The sequence below is a fragment of the Talpa europaea genome (genome assembly GCF_964194135.1).
Source record: "Talpa europaea genome assembly, chromosome: 11".
Classification (NCBI taxonomy): Eukaryota; Metazoa; Chordata; class Mammalia; order Eulipotyphla; family Talpidae; genus Talpa; species Talpa europaea.
In genome coordinates this window covers 92,447,938-92,463,988 of record NC_140078.1, presented here as the reverse complement: position 1 = coordinate 92,463,988, position 16,051 = coordinate 92,447,938, and the positions used below count along the sequence as shown (strand labels likewise).

General features: G+C 45.7%; 1 protein-coding gene across 1 annotated transcript in view; it reads right to left on the bottom strand.

Moving 5' to 3' along the window:
• RFTN1 (raftlin, lipid raft linker 1) overlaps window positions 1–15,027 on the bottom strand; it is a gene marked incomplete at its 3' end in the record, with an annotated part of 152,305 nt that extends 137,278 nt beyond the window's left edge. The window contains exon 1 of the mRNA XM_084247812.1: window positions 14,757–15,027. Within this exon, the coding sequence (XP_084103938.1) occupies window positions 14,757–14,901 (145 nt within the window). The 5' untranslated portion in view covers window positions 14,902–15,027. The remainder of the gene's footprint in view (window positions 1–14,756) is intronic.
• Window positions 15,028–16,051: the final 1,024 nt, after the last annotated feature.

Below are 16,051 nucleotides of genomic sequence, written 5' to 3'. Positions count from 1 at the left end.
TTCCATCAGTTGATGAATAACTGGTCGAAGCAGAAGGCTTTTCTTAAACATATAATTTAGTCTTGAGAAGAGATGCATTCTGCTCAGCAAGGCCTGTGGCATGAAATGACAGAGAGCTGCTAAGGACACAGCTCGTGGCCTGGAGATGGGATGATGATGGAAACAATAGGCAATGGTGCTTTGCTTCCAGACTAGCAGAGCGCTGCAGGGAATTCCTCCAGTCGGTGGTGTCTGAGCACACCCATCCCTCAGGTGTGCGGTGCTGGCTGTCCCTTCCCCTCTAACACCCCTCTCCCCTGGGAGCCTCCTGATATAGGAGTTTAAGAGGCTTGAGAGAGTCACAAACACAACTAATGTGGCCCCTTCTTCCTACCCACTGAGCAAAAACCGTGGATTGTGCCCACTAAATCCCATTTCTACCTCCTTTCTGGCTCATCTTCCTGGAATACATAGGCTGGAAATCAAGAACTACATCTTCCATTTACAGAGGAAGAAACTGAGGCACAGAGAGGTTAAGTGACGTTCCCACGGTCACACAGCTAATAAGTGGCAGAGCTGGAATTTGAAGTCAGGCTCAAGAATCTTTTCTCTCAAACATTCCACCATGCTGCCTCTGGCAGTGGGGCAAGGCTTATAACAAGGCTTTTAACTGCCTATATCAGCTATCCGGTTGTGTGTGAAAAATTACCCCAAAACCTAGCAGCTTAAAACAACGAATATCTACGACCTCACAGTTTCTGTGTATCAGGAAGCCAGCAGCTGAGCTGGTTCAAGGCTGCTGGCTCAAGGCCTCTCCACACTGTGGCATCAGGCATCTGGCAGGGCCACAGGGACCTGGGGGAAGGGCCCACTTCCCAGCTACTGCATGTGGTATGCCAGGACTCGGGTCACCCAGCACTGCTGGGTGAGAACCGAGCAGAAGACCCCCTTAGCTCCATGCCTTGGGGGTCTCTCCATTGGGCACGGACAGCCCAATGGCAGCTGGTGTCCCTCAAAGGGACTGAGCAAGAGGATAAGAGGAAATCCAAGATGGAAGCCACCATCTCTGTGTAACTGCATCCCAACACTTTGCTGCCTTGTCTTTGCTAGAAGCAAATCACTAGGCCCACCCACACTCAGGGGCAGGGCTGATGACCCCTGGGGGTCACCAGGGCCACCAAGGGGATGCCCACAGGCTGCTCAATATCACATATCTAAGAAGCACAAAAAACTTGGGTTTCAAGTTACCCCACTTAACTTGGCTCCCAGCTCCGACATCCGTCCATCATTCCCCCAGCTTGGCTGGCTCCCCTCTCTGGGGCACTGGCCCCCACCACTGCCTTTAGCCACTTCTGACTTCTCACTCACTAGTAAAGAAAGTAAAGGATAAGATTAGGAGAAAAGATAAGCTTTCTTGGATTTTTGTTATTTTGGTCTAATTCATTTCTCTGAAGTCCACAGTAAGAAACTACCCAGTAGAAGAAATACGACCAAGTTTTTGTTTTCATTGACAGTTTCCAGATTGGCAAGAAAACAGCGGTAAGGGAGGAGCAGCTGGGCCCAGTTCGGGGAATAAGCAAAGCAATCTGCAAAGCCCTTTCTGCCCCTCTTCTCCCCGTGGCTACTCATCTTTCTGGCATTATCTCAGCCCAGAAGATGTAGCAGTAACTTTTTGTTCAGAAGTTTCATCTCACTGTAGCCGAACAAATCATTTCTCACCAAAACAGCCCCTGGGACTGAAATCCTGGGAGCACAGGGCCAGGGCACTTGGATGCATCTGTTAAGACCCCCCAAAGCTCTGCCTGTGGGGGTGAGCAGCCCATCACAGTCCCTCACTCCCAGGGAGCTGGGCTGATTGGTATACTGACCCAGGGGGTTTCCAAGCTACAGTCTGGTGGGCCCAGGGACCAGACCAGTCTAGGATTTCCAAGGCCTCCCTGTACCTACCAAACAGCAGACAAATCTCCAGCCACATAGGACCCACCATGTCAAAGATAAACCATGGGAAGTTAAGACAGGGTAACACACAGACTCTACACTGGACTGGCTCCAAGGCACAGGAAACAGACAATGGTCAAGGGTATTAACTTTAGAATTGGATGAAACAAATGGTTTAGACACTGGTTCCTACCTTGAGAGCCCTCACCATCTTGTTTACCTTTGCATGCCCAGTCTGGAGCCTGAGAAAGGGCAGGCAATCAATAAATATCCAATGAATTAATTTTGTTGAATAACCCTGTCAGACAAGACTGCTTTCTCCATTCAGAAAAGATGACCCCACCAAGTATGCCAGCTCCCTTTGGAATATATTACCAATCTTGCATCAAAAGCAACATGTATTCCATATGGTGCCATATTGTACTCATGCTTACCGAGCAGCTCTGAGTTTACACCTGGGATGCCCGACTGCAATAATCCTCTTCCTCTTTTCAGAGGGCCCAATAAGGCTGTCAAAATAACACAGAGCCTCCTCCTAATAAATTACATGGATGCACCTGAAAAGTGCAATAGAATGGAAAAAAATCTCATCTGCTAAGTGTAGCAGGTACCCACTGCCTATGTAATTTTTATTTGTCAAGAGATCTGACCTGAAAATGAAGACCAGTTAAAGGCAGATGTGCGACACAGAGGAGAGGAAAGGACTTTCTAGACATTGTGGTTGTGACCTGCACCTTGAAGCCAGAATCACCTACCTTTTCACACCAAAAGTGCTTTTAAAAATATTATGGAAAAAATTCACCAGCTTTCCTTTCTTCTGCAGCACAAGTGAGGTCTGGCCAAAGTATGGATAATGACCCTTTAGAAAAACTCTTGGGAGCAATACCGCTAATAATGACCATTTGTAGGGTGCATAGAACATTCACTTGTTTTCTGTTGTGTCTTAACCAAATTAAGACAGAAATTATTACCATGACTGCAGTGTTGCTTTTATGAATCCCTGCAGAAAAATAATTTGGTTTTGCTTTGACAGATAACAGTCATCACCAAGGAATTTCATTTTACCAAAGGCAGTGTTAAGTTGCTGAAATTTACCACCTACAAACACACACACACACACACACACACACACATACACACACACACCTGAGTCCATTTTCACACAAGATTAAGTGTCATTGTTTGGTCTGGATGTGGAATAGCTGGGAAAAGAGCAAAAAGAGTTTTTGTTAAGAAAATGCCATTTCCTCTTAGATCTAATCTTATTACCTCCATTAGTGAATATTTAACAATAACATTAGCACTAAGGGCATACTTAGTTGTATTATCAAATGCAACAAAACAGAAGATGGATATAGCAGTTTTGCTAAGAAAAGCTTAAAGCCATGTCACACAGATTATCTCATTTATCTTCAAAAATCCCCACAAACTGTAAAAGCAGAGTTATCAGCTGTGACACATGCTTTATGGAAACCTATTTCCTTACCATTCTTTGCATTTTCTGTTTAAAAACAGGGTCTGGTTTTAGCACCCCTCCCAATCAGAACCTCAACTCATAACTCATGCCACTGACTTCCTTTCATGAGTCTTAAAAAACAAGAATACACAACCAACTCTTATCAATTACAGAAACTGAAAACAAAATGAAAGACGGGGAGGAAATTAAATCAATTCACAGCACCCAACAATTGCTGTTGCCCAAACTGAAATTAAATAAATATATACACACGCACACACTCCATGAAAACTCGGCTACGCGATTTATTAATGAACAGTGAAAGGAAACAGAAGCCAAAAGTGGGTCAGGAAAAAATGGTTTAATCTAATAGCCTGGAAATTATATGGGAAGGAACAGATGGTTTCACAGAAGTCAGTGCTACCTAGAGGAGCAAGGAGCGATTTTCTAGGAAAGAAAAATGTCCTCAACCCCCAGCACTATTTTCAGTAGAGAAGTCTACAGTCAGTACAGGACAGGCGCCAAGAGTGGCACAGTGACAGAGCTGGGACTAAGTGGCAGACGTCCACATGTACCCAAGTTCAGACTCGGCCTTCTAAATCTGAGCTAGAGGTCAACGGCCCCATTTCGAAACCAGCAACAAATGGAAGCCTACACCACACCCCAGTGGGCCATTAACCAACATTCATGACAAAAGTGGTCCCCAACATGGCGGGTAGGGTGCCTTAATGTGGTTTCCACCCAACAGCCATTGTGGGGGCTGGGCAGCCACCCAACACACAGGACCAATGTAGTTCAAGTGCCAGCCTCAGTGTAATCAGGGCCCCCCTAGACTGAGCCGCCCCATTTCTAAAAGGACTGAAAATCACCTAGAGGGTTGAAATGATTTTGTGGCCACCCATACAGCACACCTCTCAGTTGTCATTTTCATCCCCATCACCTAGGACTCACCAAGCACATAGGTACGTTCTCCCCACAAGAGGTCTCAATCAAAGGGAGGGCTGTCATATTTGGGGTCTTCAAATGACAGATCAGAACCAAGCAAATCTTGAAGCTGTCTCTGAGAGACCTTTGGCACAGTTAACACTGTCTGAGAGCAAAGGTTCTGAAGAAGGCAGGTCTGAAATCTGATTCTAGCCTCATCACATATTTGCTGTGTGACCATGGGTGTGCTGGGTAAACTCTCTGAGACTCCTTCCCTATCTGTGAAATCAAGAACCTGAGAGTCTTAATTTACCCTCAGCATGGTGCCTGGCACATCAGCTATTATTACAGTTGCTGCTATTAACAATAATATTTTCATCATTATCATTCAGCCCCTGCCCTTGTCAGACCTCCCCATCTGGGGTGGGGTGTGGTCCTCTGTAACCCAAGACAGGGCACAAGACCAGAACCGCCCTTCTGCTGATAGGATTAAGGGCTATAGAGGGAGACTGTTCCTTTGGGCTGAGCTTGAGATTTGGGAGAGCTGAGAAGTCACCCCTAAACTCAGACCAGGGGACCCCCTGCTTTATGCTGTAACATTATTAAGATGCTTGGGGCCTGCCTTCATTACCCACCTCCTATGTGGCTTCTGCCATCTTGTTCCAAGGTTAGTTGGTTGGTTGTTTTAATCTGAGAAAAAAATGCTATCAACATCCGTGACATACATTCAATTCTGCTGAAGAGCCACAAATGTTATAGATGAATGTTATGTTCTAAAGCTGCAGGTATCATATTCAGAAAGAGAAAATAAATACCTCATTAAGGATGGCAAAACAAACACTTCAGGGCACTTGAGGCGCCATCTAAAGGGACCCCATGGTGAAAACCACTTTAAACTAAGAATCCTCCTGTAATGCAAATAACCACCCCCTTCCCCCATTCTTTTCCTTTCTTTCCATAGATTCCTACATTGGGTTTCTTTGTAATGGGGTTGCACACCTGCAGGCAACGGGCAGGCAGGTGTCACTCCAGGCCAACTCTCTGATAATTCACAGATGCAAGCTCAGCCCATTAACACTTGTTCTAGGTGGTTAACTCTAGGTCATTTCTATGGGGCCTGGTCAGCCTGGCAAGGCAAAAGATGAGACAAGGGCAATGGAGATGGAAGGAACAGAAGTAGAGAGATCCCATCAAGCAAAAGTTTCCAGAAGACAGCCCAAGAGGCCGAGCCTGTAAGTGCCGGGCACCGCCTGTAGGCCTGCTTCTAAGGCACAGCTGCTAGAGCGCCACACAATGAGTGTGTAACTGAAAATAAAGGCTTATCTGGAAGCTGGGGATGTAACTGGATCCCCAATATGTCCTGGGTGTGCTGGGCAGAGCCAGGTGACACCCCCCCTTGCCCTGGCTAAGTGGGAAGGGCACAACATTCACCAGCCAAGGCCCCTGAATCAAGATGGAGGTGTCAGCAGACCCCAGAGCATTGGCTGCAAACCTGTTAACAGCAAGAAACTGTCCCCTAAACCCACCTCTCATTCCTTACCCTTCATCTGAGCCTGCCAACCGCTTTGCAGACTCATTCCTATCCACACAGCCTCTCGTCCCCACTGTATCTGCCCTCGGGGTGCTCCGCGTTCCCTGGTGCCTGTTAGACCAGTTGTGGCAACACCAGAGTCACCCAACGGGCTTGTTAGAGCATAGCCTGGAGAGTTCCCTACTCCTGGAGGGTGTGGTTCTTTTGGTCTGGGGATGGGCCCCAGATTTTGCCTTTCCAGCTAGTTCCCAGGTGGTGGTGCTGCTAATACTAAGAAATGCAAACCATTGGGCTAGTTCTTGGGCAGTCAGTCTCCACCAGCAGCCACAAACACCCTCCTTGCCTGAGTCCTCCCTATCCCAGTTATAAGTGAAGCCTGGCTGTCCCTGGGAGACACTCTGTTGACACAGCGCACCTTCAAAACTTAAGGGGTGGTCCATCAGCAGAGTCAACACTTCTCAGACTGGGTCCCTCCCAGGACCACAATAGTCACCAGGAACCTGCTGACACTTCCTGAAATGGAACTCCAGATCTGCCCTCACCCCTCAGCTTTGGCACTTTCCTTGCCCCCATAGTCCCCCAATTTTGATCTGGGTCTTCCCTCTCCTTCCAGGTCCAAGAAAAGCTTTGCCTGCCTCCACCAGGCCTTCCCTGAGGCTCAGCCCTCAGCATGGCTGGTCCTTACAGCCTGCCGAATGCCAGGCCTCTGACCAGCTATGCCAGGTCATGTCACTTGCACTCAGCACTCTGGGTAAAGAAACCCCTCCCGGGGGGTGGAAGGTGACCCACAGGTGACACACTTAGCCCAAAGGCTAAAGGTACAAACCCTCAGGAGACTGTGACCTACCAGAGGGTCACCAGGTGGGGTCCCCATGTTGACCCCAAACCCCTGGTACTGCACAAATGCCTGGTTACTGGTCTCCAGCAGGGCTGCACACGGGCATCCCCCGCCTCCCTGGGGGCCTTAACTGGTCAGAGGTACAGTCTGGGCAAGGTATTTTTTCCCCACTAAATGTGACACTTTTTAATTTAATTTTAGCTTTGGATGGAGTGTTAGAAGTGACAAATGTTCAGGTAACAACCCAGATGCAAGAGATTAGAAAAATTCATTTTTACTATTCAAGGGCAAGTTGTATGGCCTGTGGCTAAGGGGACGGGTACCACTTCACCATCAGTGGTAGCAGACAGGTGATGAGCCTCTGTCACACGTTGGGGGCAGTTCCAGGGTAGCCCAGAGCATGAGGGACTGCAGGCCTGTGCTTGAAGAAACACAAAACAGACACGGGAATTTTCTAAGTGTGAGAACCACCGTGCCAGCTGGTATGCTCTGTGCTTTAGAGATATGGCCTGTCCTTCTCAATTGATTACAAGTCTCTTCAAGGAAATAACTTATGAGTCCATCCCAACATATAGGTAGGTGTGTAAGTACTGAATTTATTTTATACTTAAAAATTCATGCCAGTATCTTTTTTCCTGCCATCTCTACTGAGGTGAAAGGAATATGCCCTCCCTTTGGTCTTTGAAGCTTCTCAAAGCGTCATCTCCACACCAGCAATATCAGCAACATGTGGGAATATATGGAAATTCTTGCCCCCCACATAATGAGTCAGAAACTCAGGTGCTGGGACTGGGATTCTGTGTTTCAAAGAGCCCTCCACCTGGTTCTGACTCACCCTCAGGTTGAGAACCGCAGCTTTAAAGACAGGATTAGCTCTAAAGCCTTTCTCCGGAGATGACCGTAACTTGGGGTGATACCGAGGAGTATGCCTAACTCACCTCCACTCGTGAACTCTGACATCACATCGGCTAAAGTGCCAGGACTGAAAACGAGTGATTAGTCTCCCACGACTTGAATCTGTAAATTTTTAGACCTTAGGATAAATTATGGCCCATCTTTTTAAATCTTTTCCCTACCTATAAAGAGAGGTGAAGGGACAACTTCAGTCACCCATGATTATTAGCTGCTTCTGCAGTGTTCAGGGCCAAGGCTCTCCAGGCTGGAAATTAAGTTAAACTGGACCCTTCAGTGAGTTACTGCATGACACGCATGTTTGGGATAAGGACTGTCCCCCTGTGTTATCACGACCACCCAAAATTCATATACAGAGCTTAAGGCTAACATGCTGGCAGCCAAAACCCAAGTAGGAGCCTGGTCAGCTCTGTGTTAAAGCTAAAAAATCCCAAAGGTCAGTTCTTAAAGACCTCTTAAGACAGGAAAACCACAAAGATGGGAATTTTAAAAATGTGGTGATGGGAATTGATCCTAGAAATTGTAACATGTGTGCTGGGAATGTTTCTTAAGCAAGTATTTAAGAGGCACAAGAGAAGCTTGGTGGAGACATGCAATGGGGCATAAGTCACTTTCCAACTTGCGCCTGGTGAAGCCCTCTGATTTATTGTCAACCTGACTGTGCATGGGAGATGCAGGAGCCAAGAGATCCCCAAGCTCAGCCCCTGGATGGGGAGTTGCTAGAATCACCCAGCAGGTTGGGGTGGAGGGCAAGTTAGTTTTATGACTTCTCCCAACTCAAGATCTTTATTCCTTTATACCATGGACGTGATAACTCTACCCCCTTCATGAGACTGTTGTTAGTTGGTTTAAAGTGGATTAATACAACACTAGATGCTAAATAATTGTAGCTCCAATAATGCAAACATTTTCTCATGTAAAAAAAAAAAAATGAAGCCATTAACTCACACATTGTTGCAGAAAGGGTCAAAGGGTCTGACTCCTTCAGCAATCACTTGGGCAGTTTCTTACAAAGATGAACACGCATTTACCAAACAACCCAGCAATCCCATCCACATATCTACCCCAAAGAAATGCGAAGTTGTGTCTGCAGAAGAGTTTTTCATAAAGGTTCATAGCAGTGGTTTTCATAATGGCCACAAACTGGGAACAGCCCGGATATTGAACAGGACAATGAATCACATGTGGTGGCTCATCCAAACGGCTACACAGAACGGAGGGGGAGCTCCTGGTACAAACACCAGCACAGACCAACCACACGGGCGTGAGGTTGAGTCAGAGAAGTCAGACACAGGACAATACATGCTGTGGGATCCCATTCAGAGGTGATCCTAAAAGAAACAAAACTAATCCACGATGATGGAAAGCAGATCAGCAATTGTCTGGGCAAGGGGAGGGAGAGGCATGAGGGAAATTTCTGGAATGACAGGGAAGTTCTATGACTTGACTGTGGTGTTGTTGCACAAGTGTTTACATTTATCAAAACTCATCAAAGCATACGCTTAAAATCTGTGTATACTTTATTGTATATAAATTGCACCTCAATAAAGTTATTTAAACAAATACACCAAGATACCATTCAGTAGGAGTGACAGGTTGGCACTGAGCTCTCTTTTGTATTCACTAGAAAAATCCTGGATTCTGGTCCTACTTAGTACTTACTACCTGTCAAGGCAATTTTCTCTTCCAAGAGAGAAATAATACCTTTTCTCTGGTTCCCAGGGTTAGTTGGAAGATTGAGTGAGAGCATTATTTGAAAATGCCTTAGAGCAGCATCAGAGGATCCGCTGTGTGACCCTCACGCCAGCCTTCCAGGACCCAGAAAACCCACCTCCTCAACCATCTGCTGTCCTTAATCTACCAGTCAGTCCCCAAGATGACCTCCTAACCTCTCCTGATAATATCCACTTCTCCTGTCCCCACTGCCACTACCTTGGATGATGCTATCTTCATCCCTTAACTGCAATAGCTTCTACACTATTTCCTCTCCGTAAGTTTTACCCCTTCCATCCTTCCTCATTTTGAACCCAGGGCAGTCTTTTCAGAAAGTAAATGATATCATATCACCCATCCTCTCCCCACCTTAAAAACCTTCAGTGCTCTTGAGAGTCTATACTCCACAGTTCAAGAGCTAAGACCATTACTTATCTGGTTCCCACTAACTTCTCCCAAAGGTCACATTCCAACCAAAGGGAACTTCCCACAACCTCTCATATATGCAATGTTGCTCTGGATTCTGGTCTCTCCCATAGGCTGTCTCCTTTGCCTGTAAAGATCTCCTTCCACCCACATATTTGCCCATCCCTTGCCTGGCTAATACCAAGTTCACCTACAGATCACAAGCCTTCTTTCTCTTTCATGACCCCCTTCCCCAACAAGATGGGGAGGGGGTGTAACCACATCCCCTCTACAACCATCAATCTAGCATCAAGCACAACAATCACCTGGTTGCCAAAAGAGATTCTGAATCATTCTAGACAAGTGGAATAGACCAGTGCCTTAGAAGCTGAATTATGTCCTTTCAAAATTCAACTGTAAAATCCTAATACCCTATGCGACTATATTTGGAGGAAGGGAGTAATTGAGGTTAAATGAGGTCATAAGGGTGGGTCCCTAACCCACCGAATGAGCATCCTAAGAACAGAAAGATCTCTTGCTCTGTTCCTCCCCTTGGTGAGGACGCAGGAAGAGAAGTGTCACAGAGCCCAGCCATGTGGCCCCATATCATGGCAGCTCAAGCTAAGACAGCCAGGATCATCTCCTGTCTGGGTCACACCTTCCAGCCCCAGGCTGACATTCAATAAATACTGTGGAATCAATGAACTGTCACCCTCTGGTCTCAGTGAGAACCCAAGGGCAAACTCTCAGGACAAAATGACACATTATTCTGAATTATAGATGCAGATTCTGACCTGAAACTCCGTTGTCTGCCCTTGAAAACAGATGAGAGCAGAGCTGTCCAGAGAACTTCCCTGGATGACGGTCCTACCTAGTGACCACCAGCCCAGGTGGCCACTGAAGTGTGACTAGTATGACAGAGGACCTGAACCTTTTATTTTACTTAATTCTAAGGAATTATTACATGGAAACAGTCTTGTGGCTGGACAGCACAGGCCTAGATAATTGAAGCAAGGACCAAGCCTCACGGGACCAACAATTCCCATACCAAGCATGTGAAAAACACAGTTGCTTCCCATGGAGCTGCTGCAGGTAGCTTTCAAGTGATGTCAGAGTGGCCTGGCACAGAGGAGTTGGCAAAATGCACACATAAAAGGGATAATGAGGTGCCGTTTTGCAGAAATTGTGATGCTTTATGGGCCTCTGTCTGCAATGAAACCCATGAAAGGGCAGGTTCATTCTTCAGTGACCAGAGTTAATTGAAAATTTAAGACCCACTCAAATCACCCCAAACTGAGATTTTTGGCAGCTTCTGTGCCACACTGTGGGATTCCTGCTGCTTTCTGCCTCTGCCAGCCCTGCAAGTGAGGCTGCATGTTCCAGTAGCATCTGCAGTGGCAGTGAGCTTCAAGCCAGGGGCTAATAAAATGGTGCCACCTCTGATTTAATGCATGTGATCCCTTCCCACCTAAGCCACCAGGTGGAAGTGGTCAATACCTTTTCCCCAAGCTGAAATTTGTTAAAGAGTAAGATGAGCATTTTCTGTATAGAAAAATAAGCATATTCAGTGCTTTTAAAAATCTTCTCTGGTCAAAACCTTATGGAAGAGGAATATTCTAAAGTCCCTCTGTGTGATGAAGAACAAGTTTTCTAACAAGAATATTCTAACTGGAGGTAATGCCTATTTGTCTAGCACCTCGCACTTTATAAAGCACAAGAACTTTGATGCCTAAGAGATCTGGGTTCAAATTCTGCCCCAGTCACTTCTGAGCACTGCCTTATTACCAAAGTTACTTAACTTCTCCGAGCTTCCATTTCCTCATCTGAAAAAGGGAAAGACCTCTCTGAGTTACTGTGAGGACAAGATGACATAAGAAGCCACACAAAGATGAACATCTACAACAATGTGAGAGTCAAAAACCGGAAATTACTCAGATGACCATCAACAGGTGAATGGGAAAGAAACCATGGTGTGACCATACAATGAACTACAACTCAGCAACAAAACAGGAATAATCTACTGACACACCAGATGACAAAAGCGAGTCTCAAAATAAATAGGCTGAGTGGAGGGGGGAAAAAAAAAAGAGTATATACTATCTGATTCCATTTATAGAAATTCTAGAAAGCAAAGTGAGGGGCAAAAAAAGGTGTCAGAAAGCATTATCTGGGGAAAGAGGGCTGAATTAAGTGGGATTGCAAAGGAGCATGAAGAAACTTTTGAGGGTGATGGATCTGTCCTCTCTCTTGATGATGGTTTCATGAGTTGGAAGACTGTGAGTAACTAGAGTATAGAGTACAGTATACCTCAATTATACTGTGGTAAAGTCAAAAAATTAGGGAGAAAATGAGATCAGGAATATGATGGTCCAGAACAGAACTTGGCACACAGAAGGCTCTTCACATATGTTGGCTCCAGTCTGGAAACTGGGGTGGCCCCCAGGGGAACAAGTAAGCCTACACAATGTTTACTTTGAAGGTTTATTCGAATCCAACTATTCAGAACACGCTATTCTCAGCTAGGAAGCATGAACAGAAAGATGAACAAGGCTTGGTAAGCCCTCAAGTAAGTACCAATAAGTTTAATAGATGATGCAATAAAAGTGTCATGAGGATGGTTATGGACAAATCATAGATGTGCAGAAAAGAGGAATTTGCAGAAAACAGGATGTGACGGATGTCAAGGAAGAGCCATTTCACAGCGATGGGGGTGGAATTCTGTGAGGCCCAGGACAGAGGAGGGGCCTGCGCTGAAGTGGGGACACTGGGCAGGGAGGACCCCAGGGGAGGAGCAGGTGACGCCAGGGGCCACACACACTGTGCTCCAGGGGACAGGGTGGGGAGTATCCGGGAAGCACAAAGCCAAGCTGAGGAAAGCCCTGAGCGCCAGCTGGAACCTCCACATCATTTGTCCAGAGACCCAAAGGGTTTGGCTCAATCAGATTCGTGTTTTACACAAACGGGTCCCATCTAGAGGGCAATTCAGCAGTTTATCAAGAGTCCTGACATTAGTATCTTTCAACTCAGTAATTCCTGGGGAAAGAATCAGAAATGAACACAAAGATTTATGTACACCATTGCTTATAACAGCCCAAAGGCCAAAAGAGTTTAAAGATCCAATAAATTATGGTATGTTGGGTGATTAAATCATATACAGCCATTAAATCATTATCTTTGGAACACATGGAAAAACTGGGTGCATGCTTTACTATGCAAAGTTAAGTTGCAAAAGGGAGGATATATAAATATATAGTATACAATCAACAATATTTATTATCTATTATGTGCCAGGCATTGTTCTAAGCACATAGGAGACAGCAGAGGAGAAAACACGCGGCACTATCCTGTGCTCGTTAGAAGGGTTTCTATCTTCTCACACAGGAAGGCAGACAACAAACAAGAAAATAAATAACAATAAGCAAAACAGAAAACACATTAGATGGTAAGAAGTGCTATGGAGAAAATTAAGAGCGGAAAGGGGTGGGGAGTTGGGGGGTAGGTAGAAATTTTAAATGGATATACAAGGAAGGTCCCATAGGGAAGGGGTTAAGGATTTGAGCCAAGGGGTATATATCTTGGAGGACTTCCAGGCAGAGGGAACAGGCAGTGCAAAGGTCCTGAGGCAGTCTGGGGTTCAAGAAATAGCAAAGATGAAGTGGCAGAATATGGAGGACAAATAGAGGGAAGATGAGGGCAGAGGTAAGTAAGTTGGCGCCACTTGGATGTGAGGGCACCGCAGCAAGGCTTGAAGCAGAGGCGCTAAGTGATCTGTAGGTGGCAAGGATAGAAACAGGGAGAGCAGGACCTCCCCGGTGGCACAGCGGGTTGAGTGCAGCTCTGTGAAGCTGTCTGCAGCCTCTGCAGCATGGGTTCGATGCCTGGCCAGCCAGGGAGATTCCCACATGGCGCAGCAGACCCCTCCTGTTGCGCACGCTGCTCCTCTCAGCAGTGTATTTCATCAGTCTGCCTGTTCTGCTCCCTACTCTGTTGCTGGTGAAACCTCTCACCCTCCCGCGCCTCTGCCCAGTACCCCAGCTCTTGCATAAAAATAAATCTTTAGAAAAAAAAAAAGAAAAAAAAACAGGTAAAGCAGTTAGGATTTTTCCAGTGTTACCCTAACATTCCATCAGGAAACATAAGGTCATTCAATCAAACCTGTAGGTGCTGTAACTGGAGCACAAGGCAGCAAGAGAGAAGTCATTCAGGCGACATGGGCAATGAAGCGTGGGGAAAACAGAGAGGGGCAAAATTCATCAAGGTTTTGATGAACAAAAATTACCCTTTCTAATAACAAAAGAAATATAGCCCCAATGCAAAAAAAAAAAAAAAATCAAAAATACAAAAAGAATTCCCCCATGATCTCAGCCTCCTAACAATCCAGATTGAACATCTAATTCTAGAATGCCTTGAAAATCATGGCACGCAAATATTCATCGAACAAATGATGATGACCAAAGGCTCCAAATAATTTTGCATTGGGATTTGTTCATGATGCATTAGCGACAAAATAAACATTTTGGGGTGTAGTTTTAATAACCCTGGGTGATGAAAAGGGTGAGAAGGAGGCCTGGTCATATGACTTAGGTGTCAAATCAGTGTGGTAAGAGGATGGTGATGACAATATTCCCCAAGGACGCCAGCAGCCAGCAAGCCTAGGAGGAAGGGGCTGGGGCTGGGTTCAGCATAAGAGATAAGGCCCATTTTCCTTTCCCACATGGCTTGCTATGAAACCGAGTCTGCAGGTTGTGGGCCTGGGCCACACCCAGTGTCCCCCAACCCCTGCAAGGTATACTAAGGTATACTATTTGATTTTCATTTGTCATCATTTTAAATCATTGCTAGCTTTCAAAAAGTGAAAGGTTTCACATAAAAATCTGGATTTTACATGCAGCCCTTTTCGACACATCCATCCTTTTTGGTCTCCCCCTGCTTCCCCAAGACATACTTTAGGGACCCACCAGCAGGGATTCGGTGGCTGCCTACAGACCCTGCCCAGGTAGAACCACCTTGGGAGTGGGGTCCCAGCTCCCCCTCACAGAACTGGGGCGGCCCTTACTCACCAGCACTCAGGGTTGTGAACTCCAGGAAGCGATACTCATAGGACACATCTGTCTTGGTTTCGACCTGAGGCCTCTTCAAGGTCGAGTAGATATTTCCAGGCCTCTTGTCATCGCGTTTCTCTAACTTGTTCAATCCACAACCCATTTCAGAAGCTGCCAGCAAAAGGGGAAAAAGGTAAGGAGGGTGGGGGGTTAGTTTTTTCCCTCAGATTTTGTTTCCAAACAGCATCATATAAGAGACCCTATCATTTTCTTGGCCTTTATTGAATCTAGAGTAGAGTGTGCATCTAGCCCTGAGGCCAGACCAGCGTGTGGGTGTTTCTTCTCAGGCCACGTCCCTGTCTGTATGATGCCATCACCCAGCCATCCTGTGATGTTAAGTGATACTCCGAGCATACCTGTTTTATGTCTCTTTTTCCCCATCTGAGGAAAATAATACCCGAGAGTCCTCAGTCCCACTATAATCTGTACAGATGATTTAAAAATGGGATCTGAAAAGCAATATGGTGCATTATAGTGTCAGCCCGGTTGAAAAAAAAAAAGAGAGAGAGAGAGAGCTGTTTCGTCCTGTCTGTGGTTGCTAAGAGAGAATAATAGTTGTTGTTACAATTTCTAAACTCCAAAGTCCTCTCTACTCTCAACAGTAATTATTGAGATAGAAATGTATATTCAAAAACATCTCTAAAAGTAGATGGCGGTATTTCCATACACCTTATCTAAAAGTCCCCCTTTTATTTTTCACCAGACCCAACCACAGGAAATAATATTATGCTGCTACACTCTCAGTCATTTTTGAGCAAAATGAAAACTGGCTGAACATGATTAGCAGGGCCAGAGAAACTGGAGCTAGACATCATCTACACATCTTAGAGTGAAGATTTCAAGCTAGAGTTTGAAGGAAAAGATGGAGGAATGTTAAAATAACGTGCACAAGGGGGTGGCTGAGCTTCCAGACTTTCAGGGGACTAAAGATAATGAAGATTCTTCTGTTTATTTAGGCAAAATGACATTCATGAAATGTCTTTTTATCCAGTGCCCAGACTTCACTGAAAGATATTTTCCTTTTGTGCACTGAGCAAGACCAATTCTTCCCTCCTCTCTAGGGTACCAGCGCTGCCATCAGAAATGTTTCACAGAAATATTAACTGGCCAAGACTATCACAAACAGAAATGTGGTGACCGCTTCCTTTTAGAGATAAGAATTTCCTTTGGCTCAATCCATTCACAAGGTACCCAGCTTCCTAAGGCAATTTGGCAAGCATCAGAAAAACAAAGTAAGTCTCAAAAAAGCAATG